General features: G+C 40.4%; 1 protein-coding gene across 1 annotated transcript in view; it reads right to left on the minus strand.

The window, feature by feature from the left end:
- Positions 1–7038, minus strand: part of dpp6b (dipeptidyl-peptidase 6b) — a 74715-nt gene extending 67677 nt beyond the window's left edge. Inside the window, exon 1 of the mRNA XM_062428725.1 lies at positions 6823–7038. Coding sequence (XP_062284709.1) covers positions 6823–7014 — 192 coding nt within the window. The 5' untranslated portion in view covers positions 7015–7038. The remainder of the gene's footprint in view (positions 1–6822) is intronic.
- Between the last annotated feature and the right edge of the window lie 13342 nt (positions 7039–20380).

The raw sequence follows: 20380 nt of genomic DNA on the forward strand, positions 1-20380 counted from the left end.
TCAACTTCACACGGCTTCACAGAAGTGCAAAAGTGCTCCAAAAATAAAAATACAAAGTTCTGGTTATACTTTTGTACTCTTTAGGATAAAAGAGCCAGAATACTGTTTAGTATGTGAGACAGGTTGTCTCAACTAGCCACTGTTTTCAATAAGACACCCCACACATACATATTATGTCATACGCAGTCATGAAAAACCTCACAAGACCAAGTTACATTTTTACATGTGACATTACAGTTGTCATATGTGAAAATAGTCAGATAAAGCAGGAGTTAAAATGTGACACACAGCACTTTTGGAGAGCATTATTATTCAAAACACCACCTATCCGGTTACCAGACACCACCTGTCACCATAGGCTGCCACCCAGTGGATATGTCCAGTTCAACAATGCTCGCTAACCAGTTGACATCATGCAATACCCAGCTGGATAGTGCTGATTAGACAGAAATTCAATTGCCTCTGTTAAAGCTGAAGTAGAACAAGAAAGGCAAAAACAAACTTTCGAAAAAAAGCATAAATTCAGTCTGTTGGTCAGTCATACCATCATGGATAATCCCAGAACCTGAAGTTGATCTATGCAAACTGAATAATAACAAGATAGAAGTCTGGATATATAGTCAAAGAAATCTCATCTGCAACAAGAATGCTATTCATATTCACAGATTCATAAAGATTGATCAAAGGATCCAGGGAGAGTGTGTATTTGGAGTAACCGTTCCTGAATTAAGAATTAAAACATATATAGAATTTCAGATCAGATATCAGTACTCATAGCAGAGATGCTGACATTACGGACACTATAGTGGGTAGAGGACAATAAACTACACAACTCAGTCATATGCAGTTATTCAGCCACAGCTTTAGGCTACAATATGAAATCAAATCCAAGTCCAGAACATTATACAGAATTTACAAGGCAGGTTGTTAAACTCATGTGCCTTCATATCAATTGATTTCCTATTTTAAAACGTAATTGGAAAATTATTGCGTTTTTAAAGAAATGTTATGTCACTCTATTTGAAGAAAAAAAGGATATCAAAGCATTTTCTGACACAAAATAGAATAAAAAAAAAAATTTTCATTCACACATTTCCTTTTTTTCATTAAGGAATCTCCAGTCTATGTTAATATTAACCATAGACCTTCAACATTATTAATAATGACCATAACATGGACAGTTCAGTTAGCCTATATGTAGACTGTGTCACATTTATAAATGAGCACAGACACTTCACTTACAACTGTCGCACCGGAAGTACAAAGTATCAGTTGGGCCATAAAGATACAGCATAGAGTGGTGCCCTGGTGGCTTAAAAGGTTTTAAGTGTGGACTATGAACCATAACATCCCCCAGCTGGAGTCTGGACAGGGATGTTTGTTGCACATCCTTCTCTTCCGACAACCTCCCCATCCAGCTTTGTGCACAGATCTGTGTTGTAAGAGGCGGTCATCTCACAGCACATGATCATTTTGGATGAGTGCAGCAGGTAATGAAGTCTGTGGCAGCCCTCAGTAAGCAGCCATCACCTGAAGCACACAGTCTGGCCACAGAGATAATGAGGACAGCTTATCACATCTCGCTGCTCTCTTTCTTTTATCTGCCTGCTCTTGTTGAGCTCTGTCGGGCTGATTTATTTGAGCTCTGGACCTCAAAGGGAGCACAGAGCTAAAGTAAGAGTTGGGAACAGGGCCAAACCAACTTACTCAGATCTGGAGTATCTCTAAGTAGAAGGCACAGTGAAGTGCACATGAGGACAAGCAGCGCGTGTGTATGTGTGTGATTGGAAGCCGTGGGCAGTTGTACCCAATGAATCCAGTGAAATAAATTTTACGCTTAAATTAGACAGTCAGGGTAATTTATGATGCATTCCTTTTAAACTCCAATTCGCTACAATCCAAAACAGGATAACAAAATTATGTGTACAGAAAATGTACCTTTGATAATGTAGAGTTCACCGACTTCAAACATAAGCAAATGAATTAACCAATGACCATCATGCAGGTATAATGATGCTTTAAAGGCAGCTGGCTAACAATATCCAGCTAAGAATACACGCTGAAATACAATGCACACTATAAAAACCATCCCAGTAATCTCTTTGTGCTCTTTGTGTTCATCCCCAGAGATGTACCCATACTGTCTTAAAGCCACTTCTTCTTTGGCAGCATCCTCCTCAGGGAGAATCTCCCACCTTCTCCCTGTTTTAAGGGCATTGTTGTAAGCTAAGTAAATGTAAGCAGGAGAAGCTCATTAAAAGTCATATTAAAATACATTTCCAGTGTACTTTTAATCAAAAGTCTGCAGCCTGGTAGGAGAAAAAAAAATACTAATGCATTTCAAAGCAGCATGCCAGCCTCAGATTAAGGTTGCCATGTGGGAGATAAGCTTTTTCCTAATCACTAGACCTTATAGCTATACATGAATGCACAGTTGCCATCACAAATCATTAATAACATATTTTATCTCAAGCATTTTTGAGTAAAAATGTCTTACTTAAAAATATACATATTCGTGATGCTAAATCTTCTAAAAATCTACACAGTATGATAAAATATAATCATATCTATATAATTGTGATTTAAGCAGCAAGCAGCTTGAGGCAGGAACCTGCAATGTGCCTCATCCATTATCAGTAAAATGTTTAATGCTTTTAGAAAACGCAAAGGTAATAAAAGTAATTTGCCTCCTAAAATATACGACTCCACAAAAGGATTATGAGGAGCGTTGCTTTGAAATGAAAGAAGCTTGACTGAAAAACAAGGAATCAATCTATTTTAGTGACACTTTAAGGATTGTTCTCAGCCACTGGAAGAGTCTCTTGATTGTTTAACTGACATCGCCTGTTTTGAATCTCTGATTGTGACGACTTACAATGATCAAGGGAACTACTATGAAGTCTGGTCTAATTTTGTAGTTCATATAAAAAAAGAAAACATAACAAGAAGTAAATATTCCTACATTTTTATTTATGTATTTATTTTGGTGAAAATGTGCTTCCCCATTTTGCTGCATTTCATTTGTATTTTTTCATGACAGTCTGTCTTATTATTTTATTTGTATTAGCTATGCACCCACATTAGTTCTTTTATCTGTTCTTCAAAGATTTATTATAAGGTGTTGTCTTGGGTTGCGTTATCGTCTTTATGTGTTGGAAAAGACTGTATAAATAATTACTCTGTCACTTGATATACAGACGGGTGACAAATTAAAGCAAAACCAGAAGAAATTAGTGGATAAACATAACAAGTGCAGACACTTCCACACAGGTGCACCTTGCACTACATGGTACAATTAAGCATTGCTGTATGCATGCACATATAAAAAATGCTGTGCAGGCCCAGTCGATTCTGATTTTATATCAAGATGGCAAGAGGAAAAGATCTAAGTGACTTTGAAAGAAGGTTCATTGTTGGGGCAGGAGCTTCAGGTACAAAGGCTGCAGGTGTTTCAATAAGTAACAGTGACTGAAGTGACATATGCATTTAGATCTACAGGAAAGACATAAACAGGATCGGAAATTGAGGTCGACAGCCCACATTTGATGACCGTGACGCTTGTGCGTTAGTGTGATATGTGAGGAAAAACAGAAGAGCAACTCTCCCTCAGGTTACTGAGAATGTCAACGCAGGACGAGATCAGGCTGTGTCAGCAAGAACAGTCTGTCGACAATTACATAGGGAGGGATATTATAGCAGGGTTGCAGTGCATAAAACCCTCATTACAAAGTAAGTGGTGCAAAACCCATATGGTCAAATGAGTCATCTCCGCCATATTCTCAAGTGGGAGAGTCCATGTGTGGTGTTAACCAAGAAAATGGTTCTCTTAGAGGGAAGGGTCAAATCAACACAAAGCTGTTCTGAGTGATCACCTTTATCCTATGATGAAACATTTCTATCCTGATGGGAGTGGTTTCTTCCATGATGACATAGGGCCTGAGGGATTACTGAATGTTTGATGAGTATGCAAATGATGTGAATAACAGTCACTAGATCTCAACCCAGTTTAACACTGATGGGAGACTTTGGATTGACATGTTAAGGAGTGCTCTCCATTACATCATCAACACATCAAATTAGGGGATATCTTTTGGAAGAATGGTGACCTCCAGTATATTTCAGAGGCTTGTAGAATCAGTGCCAAGGTGAATCAAAGCTGTGCTGGCAGCACATGGTGGCAGCACGTGGTGGCCCAACACCTTACTAAGAAACTTGTTGTTTTTTCCTTTTATTTGTCACCAATCATATGTATGTGGATTGTGACTCCAGCACACGTGTCATCTTATATTATAACAACGTTAGATGAAAAAAAAGAGGAAATGTTTACATTTTCTCTTTAACTGTTTGCACATAAGGGAAACATCACTACAGGCCAAGCCACAAATCTGTCACCAGTCTGATAGTGAAATGTCACCATATTTCACCTTTGCATAAAACAATCATTAATTAAGGACACTCGAGGTTTTCTATTTGCAGTAAAGGGTAGCGAGAAGGAGAAGAACTCCTGCTGATATCTCCCTCTGTGACTCAAACTCAACTACAAAATAGTGACACTCACACACAGAGCACAGCAATTAATCAATCTCACAGTACACACACACACACTCGCGCACAAACACACACACACACACACACACACTCGCGCACACATACACACAAGATACACACAGCTCTCCTACAAACAAAGATGCAGTGCCTGCATTTTGGGAGCTCAGGAGTGCGCTGCAGTAAACAAATTAAACAGTTGTTTACAAAAAACCTGAATTATTTTCTTTTTTTTACCAGCTCACAGTAATCTACTGCCTCAAACCTGCATCTGGAAATGAGGGATTTTAGAACGCTGGTGGACAATCACAAAGCTAAATATGAAGATAAGTGAAATTAAATTCATGCAATTTCCAAGTCAATTTTTGTCCTTTTCCCTCTGCAAAATAAAGGGTAACAACAATAGCACGTTCAAACTTTTACTGGAGGGGTGGGGGGGTGGGGGTGTGGGGGGGGGGGGGGGGGGGGGATGGAAATAGCACTCCTTGAAATGGTCTCCCCATCTCCTGAGGCAAAAGGCAATTTCATGCTCCAGCACTACTCAGGGGGACATCAGGACTAAAGGTGACCCCAAGGTTAACAGTGCAAACCTAATAAATATGTTGGAAATCTAGCAGTAGAATAACAGCTCCTGGTCACAGTCCTAAAATGCAATCCTGAGGTTTAATTGCTTGAGAAAAGCTTGATTTCGAAAATTGCCAGCAGTGGGGTACCTCATTAAAATAAACACAGGGGCATTTTGAAGGAAATAAGGGAATAGGGAATATGGCGAGCACTGAGAAATTGCCTTCACCCCTTCACCCTGCCGAGGTGTTGCTGTTGACAGCCCAAGCAGTGTCAGTGTTTAGCCTGTTTGCAGTCTTATCACTTGATTCTCAATGTGACAGACATCAATAATTCAGAGGAACATCTCAGTGTTGGCATCCATTTAAAGATAAAAGGCCAGAGTGGTGCTTGTGTATGTTGTAGGTTTGTGTTGGTGCAAACAAGCAACAAACCTATTAATAAGATATTTTACCAGACGCTCCATATAATGTGCAGGCAGAGTGTACAAGTGTGCGAGTTAAATCTCAAAACAGCTGATTTCAATTACTTGTACAGACTGTTTAGTTCAAGGAAGGCAAAACAGCTTATGGGATCTTTGGTTGGAAAGAAAACTTCTATAAAGAAGCCAGAAACAAACTTAGATGTCAACCTGATGATGGAAAAATAGACCAAACATTTTAAATATTTGCAGTGGTCTGCACAAAGAATGAAACCTTAACATCTCTAACTGCCACAAATCTTTGGTAAACATTGATCAACCGGGACAAAAGCAAAGCTTTCATTATGCACACACATGCGGCTATATCTGCAAATTATAGGTCATCTATGGCCTCATATAGAGAAACTTAATTCAGTCACTTGAAAATAAATGTTTAACAGTTAAATGGCTGTGACGTATCTGCAACAAACAACACCTAATGCATTTTTTGCAAAAAGTGCAACTTATCTCTTAAAATATAAACTGCATAACAAGAAATAGTAGGCCACTACTCAAAGACATCTCACTACTCATCAAGGTCCTAACCTTCCACTGTTGCTTCCTCCTCTCTGACCAAATTTAAATTCTGTGGCTCCAGTAACTTCTAAGGTGGTAACCATTATCAAAACCCAAATCCAATCTTAAAAAATAATAACTCAAAAACAGCATTACAATCATAATTTCCCACAGACAAAGACCAAAACAGCCTTTTGATGCGCTTTGCATTTCAGCACCACGGACAGCGTCAGAAGAAATCACAGTCTCTCTTTGCAGACAGACACAGAAAATCCAGACAGTTGACAGAGACTATTAAGCCATCATCATCATCGGCTTCATAATTATCTGTTATAAACATGCCAGTGATGCGGATGCTTTTAAAAATATTAAAAGGCATTGACAACCTTTGATTATCAGTTTGACAAAAGGCACATACACTGAGCTTTCACCAGGCCCTCTCTAGTGAAAAACATTCAGAATTAGAAGAAAGATTGACAAAAAAACATTGCAAACAAGAGCGCAGGTGTCACTGAATAAAAATCAACCTTTTAAAAACTTTCTTGACCAGTCAATTACAGTTTCTGTATCATCAGGGATAAATAGTATAGGCAGGCCTATGACTGCATACTTTCTGAGTGTGTGCCTCTTTGAAGGGGAATCATCTAAACTACACAATCTGAAGATTTTTGCACAAGTGATGGGAGGTGGGGGTGAGGAGGGGTTTTATGCTGACAAATAAAGGATAAGTATCTTACATCCTCATCCTCCCGCAAGCATTTCTTGCGGTACTGGACATGAGGTCTGCCATCGACGAGGGACTGAGGGTTCTTCGCTGCGTTTTCCTCGTCTGCAACCTGTCCACCGAGAAGGTGGCTTGCCTCAGGTGGGTGCGGGAAGGAATTGGTCGTGTTGATCTTCCCGGTGAATCTCTGATACAACGAAGCCATAATAGGTCCAGTCCAGATAAAACAACTTACAGCATGTCAGAGACACAGATGGATCACGCCTGGTCGGGTTGTTTTTTTGGTTTTTTTTCGGGGCAAATCTATTGGTTCTCTGTGCACTTCGAGGGGAACCGATGGCAGGCTGCCAGTTTTCACCTCCGGGGTGGAGCAAAAAGATAAGGTGAAGATACTTCCCTAGTCAATAAGCATCTATGGATAGTGGATGACTTGCCGGCTGAGGTGACAGACCGATATAAAGCTGATTTCTTCGCAGCGATCTCCTTTTAGCTTTGTCCAGACGCACAGCAGACTGGTGGGCTGTAGGTGTCAATAGTTGCTCTCTTCTGTATTCACAACACGTTGCCTCCCCTCCTCAGTTTCCTGATGCCTCCCCACAGCCAGATAGCAGGCGGATGCTCTGAGTTTCCGATCAGATATACGATCCCCCTCTCCCAAGACCACGCGCAATTGTCCACAAAACAAAAGAGAAAAAGATAATGTTTCGACACTTTCGGATGTTTTTGGCGGACTGTCCTCACACATGAAGAGAGTGACGGACGCAGAGAGCCCGGCGGTACTCTCTGCAGACGCGCTCTGCATGAGAAGTGACCAGCACTGTGAAAGCAGCCTTACTGTAGCGCTACTGTCACACAGCTCGTCTCTGTGTGCTGCTTTACGCACGAACATGCACCAGCACTGCACAACTCTGATCTGAATTTACATTCATTTCAAAGCTCTGATTAGCTAAGTCTAAGTCCTTAATTAGTACATTGAACAGGGTCGTGAAATTTTCGCCCAAAATGTGCTCATGGTCTCAGGGCGGAGCTCGAGTGCCTCTCTGTGGCGCACTGCATTAGAGCAGGCTGACCACACGCCTCTGAGGTGTATTCAAGTGTCTTACTACAAATATGCTTGTTTTTGTTCACGTTTTAACAGAGAACCAGAGTCGAGTCTTAACAATCGTTCTCAGGCAGTAAAAAGCTTCAGTCCTTCAACAAAATGGAATGTGAATGAAATTTATTCTCAAGGTTTTTTTAAAATAACTTCCAAGAATCTGTCTCTTACAGAATTTTTAAAAATGTTTTTCGTATAACCCCCTCTTACAGTAGCATACTACTTCAAACCATCAAAGTGTCTCTTCTTCCATTAATTTATGCAGTTTTCCTTCTGCTTTCATTTTCAGTGAGCTCAAATCCAGAAGAGTTATTCCGTGCATACACTATGTTGCATGTATTTCATGCCTCACACAGACTAAAGCAATGCAGCTCTCTGGTAAATGCAGAATATTGGTGTACATGTTGTGAAGAAGCGTGGGGGCTCTTGAGCAAAGTGTTAAAATCTCTGCCACCCCTGTCATGAATGCCACAAGCGAACGCCCCTCAGCCTCTCACTGTGACAGCTCAAACTATCTCTCCACCAGGACCGAGCTGTATTTCTAGGAAATAGGTCATCTTCACATGGGTACGACTTCAAAGCAGCACTAAAGCATGGCTCAAAACAGCTCCACTGGTGAATACTACTGCTTTGCATCTCCCATTTAGTCATATCAAGCGCATTTCGTAATAGCTTGCAAAGGATTAATCAAGGCGTACTGACTCCAACGGCAGAAATGAAAATATTCTATATTCAACTTTGAACAAAAAGGAAGTTTCAATTAAATGTTTTTTTCTTAAACAAATCTAGAGTCATCTCTAATTCTGAAATAACTGCTGGAGGCTCATTGATTCATGGCTTGAATTATGAATGTAACCTCTATAATAGGATGTGTATCTGGAATGCAGAATATTGATTTCAAAGGTTTGGACATTCATTCAAAAACAAGGATATAGAACATTAATGCCTTTGCCTAATTAAAGTCAGTCCTTCCCTATCCCTGCCTTCCCCTTCAGTTTGAGACAATTTTTCTTCTGACTTTAAGTATGATTCATAAATTAATTGAATCACATCTTCGTTTGATGCTTTTGACTGCATTTTAATTGGAGTTTCAGCTAAGATTTATATTGTGGACTGAGCATCTCTGTGCTCTCAGTAGCCTCCTTTTCCACAGCGGCTCGCCTTGGTGCCTGTCATCATTTGTTTCTTCAGTTTATAAATGCCTTTCCTGGGTCTGTGCACTCTTAGGAAATAGTTCCCAGTCACTTGACATCCATCCCAGCCCCTCTGATAGATGCCTTTCAATCTCCCTCACCTTGTTGGGTAGCCATTGTGAACTGCCTGGCTGCTTTAACGTGCCCCTCAGGACCGTGCTGGGGAGCCTGGGCTCAGCTTGACTCCCCTATCGCCTTCTCGCAGATACAGCAGCCGACTGGAGCTACGCAGTCAATTAAGTTCAGCATTATAGGAGGGCTTGTAATAACTGTAATAACAGCTATAATGATGCTGATAGTTGCAGCATACCTAATGTCTCTGTGGGCAGCTAATGGTGCTGTTGAAGCCAACACAAACTAAAACTTCCTCCAGGTGTGATATGGGACGTTGTAATTATTTTTCAAGTACTTAACAGATACATTTTAATTTTACTAACACGATTCACTTCTGTGCACTTTATGATTCAATGAGTGTTAGAGTTATGAGGCTCTGCTATGTAATAAACTCCCTTGGGTGAGTTTACTTTTTATTCCAGAGAGGAATTTACACCCAAAAGTGACCAGAGGGTTTACTAGCTAGAAAATGCACAGATGTTATTTTATTATACAAGTGCCAGAAAGAAATCACATTCCCCCCATTGTTGACCTGAGGGGATTGAATGAAAAAGAAAGACTGAACTTGAACGAAGAAGTTTGAGAAATATACAGCCTGACGTAAAAAATAGTGAGTAGAGTATAAATTGTAGCGAATAATGCTTTGTAACATTTTTCATTTATATGGTTTACCATTCAGTTTCTTTCAGACTTCCATGTTTAATTACAATTTAGTATCTTGATGTTTGAACCTATGAAAAATTTAGTCAAGCAGGGTGAACAGCTTAATGTGTAGTCGTATCACAAAACAGTCATAATTCACATAATTCATTAAAACCATGTATAATATAATGCACTTTCAATGCACATAACATTAATATGCTTGCAGTAGCCACTGTAAGCCAACGTGTTTCAATCAGCGTGCTACACGCCGAAACAGAATGACATACAAATTAATTGGACGGAAGCGAAAACAGATCAATCAGTCAATGTCTGGTGCGAGGGCAGTAATATCTAATTTCCTCTGAACATCACTCAGCTGAATAAGGGAATTACTGCGCCTCTCTACATGCCTGTAACAGAATGGATTCAGTTACAGCCCACCATAATCACATTTTTTACACCATTTTCCATTTGGTATTAGCCGGACACTAATGATTTCCCTTGATGCTGAGCCGAGGCAACCGTAGCAACAAGTTTCTTTATCCTTTATCATCCCGCCAGCTGCATGTGGCGGATTACTGTACACTCCCCGCTTTGCTGTGGCTTGGACACATATATTTGATCTCACGGCTGTCTTCAGAACAGTTCTTCACGCTGTAAATAGTTTACTCACTCGTTTATTTAAAAAAAATCATTAGAAATCCACTTAAACTGACAAGTGTACATCAAATTTGCCCAATTATTAGAACCAGTACTCAAGTAAGAATAGGTACAGATAGATGGTAATTACAATATAGACAAACAACGATGATTCCTGGCTGTTTCCTTCACCATCAACTTTCATACTTTGCTGTTTTATTACAAGTAAATGAAAAATGGGTAAAGAAACCCCCTCTGTGTGTGTGTCTTGTGTGTGTGTGTGTCTTGTGTGTGTGTGTGTGTGTGTGTGTGTGTGTGTGTGTGTGTGTGTGTGTGTGTGTGTGTGTGTGTGTGTGTGTGTGTGTGTGTGTGTGTGCGTGTGTGTGTGTGTGTCATATTACTCCTCTCCCATCAGGTTCATAATGTTCTATTGACCCATAACACTCATTGCTCCCAGGGTGGAAACATCTTATTCTGTCAGTGTTTATCAAAATGTAATTACGTCTCACTGAAGGCCAAAGTCAATAATACTGTGTAGAGGAATATGTTTCTTATCACTGTATTACACCCCAACACTACACTACAACACGTGGCTCATTTTGGCCCATGTAACGATGGTGAATTCTATTAGTGCCCGCTGCAAGTCACACCACTTAATTACAATCGCAGCACAAAAACAGGGAGCCTCCCAAAATCACAAATCATGAATACAAAATTCAGTTCAGGTCATATTAACCTGATAATATGCTAAAACAAGCAGCATAAACATACACTGAATCTCATTATAGCATTGCAGCCTCTGTGTGAATAACTTACAAATCCTGCCATATATTCACATGAACATATATATTCAAGTCATTTCATCTTGCTTTAAGCGCACTTTCCACTGAGATGTGTGTAAAATTTGACTTTGTTAACTGCTTTCCAGGATTGAAACTAGCACGTTGCCCGCTGGAACCAGCATTATCTTCTACAGTGAATAAGTGCTGAATCTTCTAGTACATTACGGATGAAGGGAAGCTATGTAGTGAGCCCAAATTGAAATGGCAGCAGATAAGTCACTGAGGAAATGGGGTTTAATGCTGGCTGATGTGGTAGAATACACTTTGGCTACATTCGAGGGGAGCAGCAGACCACAGTTGCCTCGCGGATTGTGGCAGCAGCAGATGAGGAGGAGGGAGAGGAAGGCAAGAAGAAGGAGGTAGATAGGGAGCGGAGGAGCCAAGCAAGCTGAACAAAAGCATGTCACCGGAAATGTGTTGTTATATGTGCGGGCATATCAGTGTGAAGCAAAACATGGACTGAATAGGGATTGCGATGAATGAAATGAAGTAGGTTATCACAAGGGAAGTGTGAAACCTAATCTAAACCACTCTCAATTCACTCAATTCAGTGTAACACCCCTTTGGTCATTTATTTGTCCAAATGGCTCCACATTTATGCATTCTTGTAGTCTGGAGTGCCTCATAGACCCACTTAATCCCTGAGAAATTTAAAAATGCTTATATAATCCCAACGTCCTTATACACAGAAGTGTTGTTCTGCTGGTGATGGAGACACAAGCCCTTCTTTTATCTAACAACAATAATTAGCCTCACATTGTGTCTATTTTTACATTTTGCATCATTTTGATTGCTCAAGAACAACACAAGTTATCCCAAACTTCTGCTCTTCATCAAGCTCCCTTGCAAATCATTTGCATGCAAACATGAGGGCACCTTAAAGTGAGCAACATTTAGTCAAAACGGAGCAATTAGCTGACCTCATATCCATCATCTTGGCCCCAGGGGAATGATATTCACATAAATACAGAGAAAATAAAATGTTTTGAACGTGCCAACAAGGGATGCAAAACAAACATAAGAAAATATCAGAATATCTCACGCAGCAATGCATACATACTTCCATCTAACTTTTCCCTATGATGGCCAGTTCCCACTGAAGTCATTCAGATGGCAACACATCACAAAGAATAACAATGAGGTACTAAACATTCTTCACAGCATGTGGAAGGACTCATTAGAAGTCAGCTCTTGAAAGAAAATTAAACGGGAAGCTCTTGTCCATCAAGATCCTCAGAGGGGATGTCGGGACCTGCCACTCCCTTCTAGCCTGTCCAGTTGTTATCAAAAACAGCCGGCAGCCTTTTCTGTCAGGAGCAGGAGACTCACCCATAAACACAGAGATTCCTCCACACTGTGCCATGCATGCTAAAAGGGCCCTTACCCTTCTGGAAGGAGTGCTGGTGTCTATCTTCAGCTGGGTGGCTATGAGAACAGACATGGTGAAAAGTGCCACTTGCCTTTTCCCCTCGCTGCGCTCGCACCTTTGTGCTGTGAAGTTGGGCTGCTGGAGGTATCTGAGAAGTACCCCCCCCCCCCCCCCCCCCCCCCCAAACACACACACCCCCAACACACACACACCCCCAACCCCCTCCTCTCGCTCCCTCCCCTACAGCAAAGAGGGAGGATGACCCGGGGGTCCAGGAGCCCTACCAGAACGCCGCCCTCTCTCCTCACTGGGTGAATCAATCACACAGACACTGGCATCGCCTCCACAGGAGGGAGAGCGGGTGGGATAGGAGGGGGGTGCATCTCCTCGCTCAAGCTGCTCCAAATGCGACTTATCTCTCCCGTCCTTACTCCCTCCCTGCCTGCCTGCCTCACTCACTCTCTCTCTCGTACAAACTCTCCCAACAAGACTTTTCTCAGCGACGGTGGAGAATTCAATAGTGTAAGTAAATTAGAGACACACAGGCATTTACAGCACCATACACTGTATATATGAGCAGTAAAGAGAAATTGTTCTCAACACATCAGTACCAATACTGCCTGCTAGGCATTTTTACCTTCAAGCGTGTGTGTGTGTATGTAGGCGTGTGTTTTTACTTGTGCAGTGTACGCACATATTACCAAGAAATGGATCAATTCAGTTGGCTTTGCAGCTTGGTTGTGATTAAGCACACAAAATATTTATGCTGCCTGTCTTCCACATCATAAAATACAACCCAACCACCCACACACACGTACTCACTCACTCACACACCCATCAAGCCATGCTAACAGGACAGAAGCCTGGCTTGAGCCATGACGCTGCTTTATTTATGTAGCATTTGTGCATTGTGTATTGAATCCCAGGGCTGAGACTGAGTAACCAGTTTATTCAACTAAACTGAAGCCATAAGAGACAGGGAATGAAATGACTTTTATAACAAGGAGCAGTGATATTTCTCAATGAAAATCCAAATCCCTCTGTTTCCTGCCTTAATCTAATCTGCTCAGTGGAATATGCCAAAAGCTGGAGGCAAGCAACACAGTACCTTGAGAAGACCAGCGCAAACAGCATAACATTCATAACTCATTTATTAAAAATGGTGCACAGAGGCTCCAAGAGCAGTGAATCACAAGGTTACCCACAGCCATCGCCTGATCGGATATGGGCTGAGGGACTTAATCATGGCTCATATTGATGCTCCTGCCCAGCATTTTGCATTGCACTTGAAATCAAGATGCTGAGGCAGTGTGAACATTGAAGATGTACTGTATATGGCGCAAGGTCATTAAGACACCGTCACATGGCAGAATAGTGCCTCAAGTTTTACACATTTCAGAGCTATGGAAGCTGGCATCTAATTTGACATTCATGAGCAAAATGTTCATTATTTCAACATGACCTTGCCAATAATTCAGTGGAATAGTGAATAAAATGAAGTTGAGATTCCTATTTTCTCACTTCACGGACACAGGAATGTTTTATACCCTGTGGCAGTAGCTGGTTGGAGATTTCACAGCACTTCATAAATACTTATATTTAAAGTCAGTTGAATTTCTTCTTCGAGCGTGACTCATGGACTCGTTTAAAGAGGAGTCTTTCCCCCCCTGCAGCTGCTGCAGTTTATCACTAATGGCTGCTGGGCTTCAGTTCCTATTTTACACGTTTGATTTGCACACAGGCAACAAACCAGCAATGACAGCAGCAGTTGAAAAAGAGCTGCATTTTTTAAATATATGTTTTTTATAAGGAAGCAATATAATCGCAGAACATAAGACCATTAAAGTTGGTATTCCATTTGAGAACACCAAAAGAAAAGAACACATATGCATTTAAAGTTTCCACACGGGTTATGTTAATCAGGCCAACATACATTCACCGAGGATAAAGATGAGATACTGTAAAGTTCATATTTGCATGCCCACCACAGGAAAAAAGGTTTAATCTGAGAGAATAATTGCTGTAGTGACTGTACCGGGGAATAATAAAGTCCTTTGAGTTAATACAAGATGTAGTGCTTGTAGTTGTAGCCATCGTTGTTAACAAGCCGATTTTGTGCCCTGACATTTCCCCAGGGTCCTTTAAACAAGCGCCTGATTGGTCATCCGCACATTTACAGCCATGACACACAGTGCTATGATTATGAACGTTGCTGGCTCACAGTAAGTCATTGTAATTGCAATTAGTGTAAAAGGTCACTGCCATTATTGCTGTAGTGCACAGAGGTGATGTGGTGTTTTATCACACTGACAGAAGATTAACAATGCACAGCTTGGATTTCTTTACTTGTTTACTTCCCTGCACAGCACCGCTTACACTCATTTACACATTTCCACCCATTTGTCAATTCCTGCTGAGTTTGCAAAACGCAAGATGCCATTAAACCATTGCTGATGTCAAAACAGAATCATTAATAAAGGTATGATCTATAGCTTTGACAAACAGAAGGAGACATGGTGCTTTATTAGGATCTTAAATACTGTTATGAGAATTATTTTTTTGTTTTTTTAATCACACATATGAGCAATTTTAGGAGAATCGCCTAAAGTACCTATGGGCGTCTGGATCCAATGAGAAAGCAGGATTTATCACTGGATACCTTGAGGATAATGAAATCATCACTTTAGGTTTTGGCTTATCTAAGAGTGTCTGCTGAACTGTTGTCTACAGCTTCTGAATTAAATTGATAAATCATAAACTGATCAATAAATAAGACTGGTAAATACCAAGCAGCTCTTTGTGAATTGCAAGGAACAAATCATTCCTAATAGTGTTTTCCTATTGCTTTTTTCCAGAAAGCAGCATTTGTTTTTCACACTTTCAGCACTGCTACAGAGATTACCAACCTTATAGGACTAAGGTCTCCCCAAAGTACCCAAATGGAGAATTTTCAGGATTTATGCGACTATATGCATGTGCTTAGGTGTGCAGATATGTACATTAGCGCCTGTGTATGTGTGCAACTGTGCAGTATGAGAATCTAAACCCAATTTAATTGTGTCCAATGGTGCTGTCAAACCTTTATGTCTTCAGTCCAGCTCTCATCTTGACCTTCAGCCAGACCGCAGTACCTAACCCTAGCTAATCGAGTCAAAGTCACAAGCATCCTCCACCAGCATTCCTCCCTGTGGATCCCAAAGATTCATACCGTTGTACTTGGTATGCTTCTCAGACCAGCTCCTCTTTGAGCTCAGAGAAGGGCAGCGGTGCAAAGATATGAACAGAGAACAAAACAATGTTTATCAGAATAGGAACGTGTGCATATTGGGCTCTGGTGTGTGTTTATCAGCAACATGCGAGCGTGTTCACAACAGACGGAGCTCTATCAGGTCATCTGTTACAGGTGACAGGTGCAGATGAACCCTGTGCCCCAGGGAGCAATGCAAGAGCATGATTGGGTCCCGGATGAAGAGCTTAAGGTGCTTGAGGGTGGGCAGGAGCTGCAAAACCCAGACAGCTTTCATAAACATGGTTCTCATCTACAGGAAACCTTCCCTGGAGAGCCGAACCCCCGGCAAAGCAGTTAGTGGTGACAAATGACTGCTGTTGAATGGTGCTGTCCCTTGCTGCTGGGTGTCCCCGGTTGTTTCTCTCTCTCTCGAAATTTCATTTAATTGAACAATGTGCTATTGTTCACCACCACATTATCACTCTCAATATGGTCAATGGATAAATAAACAGATGGTATCAACATGACAACGTGGCATGTGTGCATATGTGCGCATCAGGAAAATGATAGTCATTTTGTAACAGCTAATAGTGAGCTGTGGGCAGCAATACAAATATGTTAAGCATGTGATTCAAAGTACAATGCTTCAATGCAGAAATACAGAGGACTCACTAGATGAATACAGAATGCTTTTGAAAGGCATTTCATGTTCCAGCTGCATACAAATCATTTCAGTGAAAGTTTTGTCTGTCTGTATGATTCTACTCCGGGGAACCTTAACATTCAGCTCAGGGTTCCAGTAAATCCTTAATACACCTTCAAACAGCTCTGATACAGGTTCACTGAAAACCTGATCAAAAAAATTAAAGTTATTGCGATCATGTGCCTCGCCAAGACACAAAAAAACACTAGAATTATCACAATAATAATGTGTAACATGACCCCACAGACAAATCAATCAAACATGCTTTAACAACTCTGTGAGTGAACATTTGAGATAGCAACTGCAACTTGAATGTTTTTTAACGAAACAAACCACTAGTATCTTGGAAACTGAGAGAGCTATTAGCTGACTGGCTCTCAGTAAATGCAAATAATGGAAATCTAAACTCAGGAGAAAACGACAGGAAACAGACGTCACCAGAGGAAGCCAGAACAACAGATGAGACGAGACACCGTCAGGCATAAATATGAAGCGTATTTGCTACTCTGTGGTGTAGGAGGTGCAAAATGAATGCCGGTGATTCAAACATGGGCTGTGTATAAATATAATGAAATGATTCTGAGTAACCTTTGTGTCTGATTTAAATGCATTTACCGTAAAATTGTGCTTTTGAATTATGAATTATGAAAAATACGACTGAATACTACACGATATCGCAAAATGCAAATATAAGCCTGTGTAACAGCCTAGTTTCCACAGAGCACTACTGGATGTTGGAAACATTTGTGCATCCTCATGGGTGACATTTCATTATAAAAGCTGCCATGGACATAATCTCCACAGAAAACATCAAAAACACTTTCAACACAGCAGAAGCAGCAGCAGCTTACAAACTCACAACAAATACTTCAAAAAGCTTAATATCTAGAAGCTTTGCTGACATGAACACTCACAACACACCCTAATGTAGTGAAACTTGAGTTGAAATAATTATGTGTTGTGCATTGTATATAATTATGTGTTCTTCTCAGTTTGTCCTCAACCAAAACATATAGCTTCTTGACTATAAACAATAATGTGTAAACATTTTAGGCACTTTACAGAGGCATCTGATTGGTCCTAAATTTGTTCTGCTAAATGACAACTAGCTCAAACATACACCCAGAGTTTTAAAGAACTATCCACAGCAACTTCACAAGAAAAACAAGGACTCCTGCATCAGATGGTGTCACCCCCACAGAGTGCAGATCTCAACATCCCCAAGTCAGTTTGGGATTAAATGAAGAGACACAAGCAACTGAGACGCCTAAATCCACAGAAGTATTGCAGCAAATTCTCCAAGATGTTAATAAAAAACAAACAAGTACCGTGTAAAATCCTATGCAAGTGTACCAAGGAATTGGCGCTGATTTAAAGTCAAAGCGTGGGGCCAATACCAAATATTGATTTGATTTAGGTTTCTTCTGTTAACTGCACTTTGTATGAGATTATAATCAATAAAAACTATTCATGGCAGAGGTTTTCAAAGTGAGAGGCAGGTTTCCCCAGGGAGGCTCCGCACAGTTTCAGGGAGGCTCAGTGACTGGAAGTGAAAAAGTATTATATTATTTATTACATTAGTTATCAAAAGGAGATCACACAGAATACTCTAAATGTGTTTGACTTAGTTCAGAGATATAGTTTGTTTTTTGGAAATGCTATTGTTTTTCCCACTTTTCCAGAGTAGGAAACTAATAAATGCCTTAAGACAGACTGTTATGTATTTGGTGTAGTCTGAAATATATCAAACAGCAATGTTAGGCTATCTTGGCTCAATTGTTGAATGTCTATGTGATCAATTGACATAATCGTGATCCCAGATCCCAGGCATCCAAGAATTGAGCGAAACTGAGCAAGTAAACTGGGGTGGGTGGGGTTCTTTTTTCCAAACTTTGTCTGAGGGGAGGCCCACAGTCTCAAACTTTAAAAACTCCTGATTCATGGCATTATTTTTGAAAGCATCCTCACTTAATTTTTAGTGCCTTAAACTTTTTCACAGTACTGTCTATTACCACACTTTTTTACTGATTCCCAAACAATAACTTGAGATGTCCTCACTGAAAAAGCGTGATAAAACTGATATGTAATGACTCAATAAAACAGCTGGTGTCATTAAACGCTTGAATTATCATACTGTTACTGATGACGTACGATTTTCATGTCTTGTCTCATTCTGGATATGACTTGTATACATTTAACATCCTAATGAAGCAATTATTCAACACAGAACTAGAGGAGGAAAAGAATAAAAGAACAAGAAGATGATTATTATGAACATATCCATGCAAATTCAGCTAAGGCTTGGTAAATCAGAGTTCTGCCGTTCTTAGGACAGGATCATAACAACTATAGCAGATGTAACGAGCCTTAGAGAAGACGTGTGCATTTAGTCCCAATTACTTTCTTTTCTATGCATATTTACCACAGATTATGGCCGACTTTAATAGGCTGTGCCTGGGAGTCATTAAGAGTCAAACTTTGGTCACAGAAACTTTGATATTCAGGACCTTTGTGTGTAAACTTTTACAGCATCAGGCTGTGCGTGGTTTGGCAGCAGCAGAAATATGTCATGTAGAGGGGTAAAGCTTCTCATTGCAGTTGTGAGATTTGTTTGTAAGAAACTGACTGGAAGCACGTAGAGGAGAATTGATAGGAGAGAAATCTGTCTGACATGCCAACAAACTGCAAACGTCTGGCAGGGAATCTTGATCTTGAATCAGTATGTGACTTCATGCCTCCAGCAGAGGGCAAACTAACTCCAGTATGGGTGGATCTGAACACATGGGTTAAATCATGAGTCATTCAAACCAAAATGTTGGTCTAATCTATGACAATCCATTAGAACTCACATATAAGCACATATACATTCCACAGGACTAAAGCACACATTTGATCAAGCAAAACATGTAGAACTGTGAAATCTACACTCCCCAGCCTCTTTATTAGGGACACCTGTGCAATCTAATACAATCCAATACAACAGCTCTGCCACAAATCCTACATTTACAAAGCTTCTACATTTTCAGTTACTGTTTACATCACCAATGTCAACAAAAACGTAAAATATAAAAGCTTTGTAAATGACACAATTTATGGCACAGCTGTATTGGATTGCACTGTATTACACAGGTGTACCTAATGAAGTGGGCAGTGAGTGTATATGCAATCACAGTCAATTTATGGGGTAAGACACGGAGCTTTCCACATCCTGTTGTTTGGGTTTTTTTTTCAAGTATGTGGGTTGTTTATTACAGAAAATCTCAAAATAGTATCCTCTTAAAGATGAACTCGTGGCTTCACAGGCCTCATTCATCTTACAGAGGTATCTAAAATAATATAATATCAGATTTGTGAGATTTTGAATGTTTCCTCTTCAGAGGAACACAGAGAACTGATTCATGCATGAACATATTTTTGTCCCTCATTGAACGCCACAATCAATGCGTCCGTCTGTGTGATTCAAGTTAACTTTGGATCTTTTATGTGAGTGCTGCTCGGAAATGGCATTACGGGAGTGTTAATGCTGGGGCATCGCTGGGCAGACTAGATAAAAAAAGATAGGGTTTTTTTTTCTCTCCCTATGGGTTGATTTATGTTGTATTCCTTGTAAGAGCATCCAAAAAAGGAATCCATTCAGCTATACTCAGTAGGTAGCAAACAATCTGGCAGATGTACTGAGCAAAAGTTGGTAAAACATCAAGTCAGAGCTGTGAGGAAATGAAAAAGATTAAACAGACTCTCATC

This window comes from Scomber scombrus, chromosome 11 (assembly GCF_963691925.1).
Source record: "Scomber scombrus chromosome 11, fScoSco1.1, whole genome shotgun sequence".
In the NCBI taxonomy this organism is placed as follows: domain Eukaryota; kingdom Metazoa; phylum Chordata; class Actinopteri; order Scombriformes; family Scombridae; genus Scomber; species Scomber scombrus.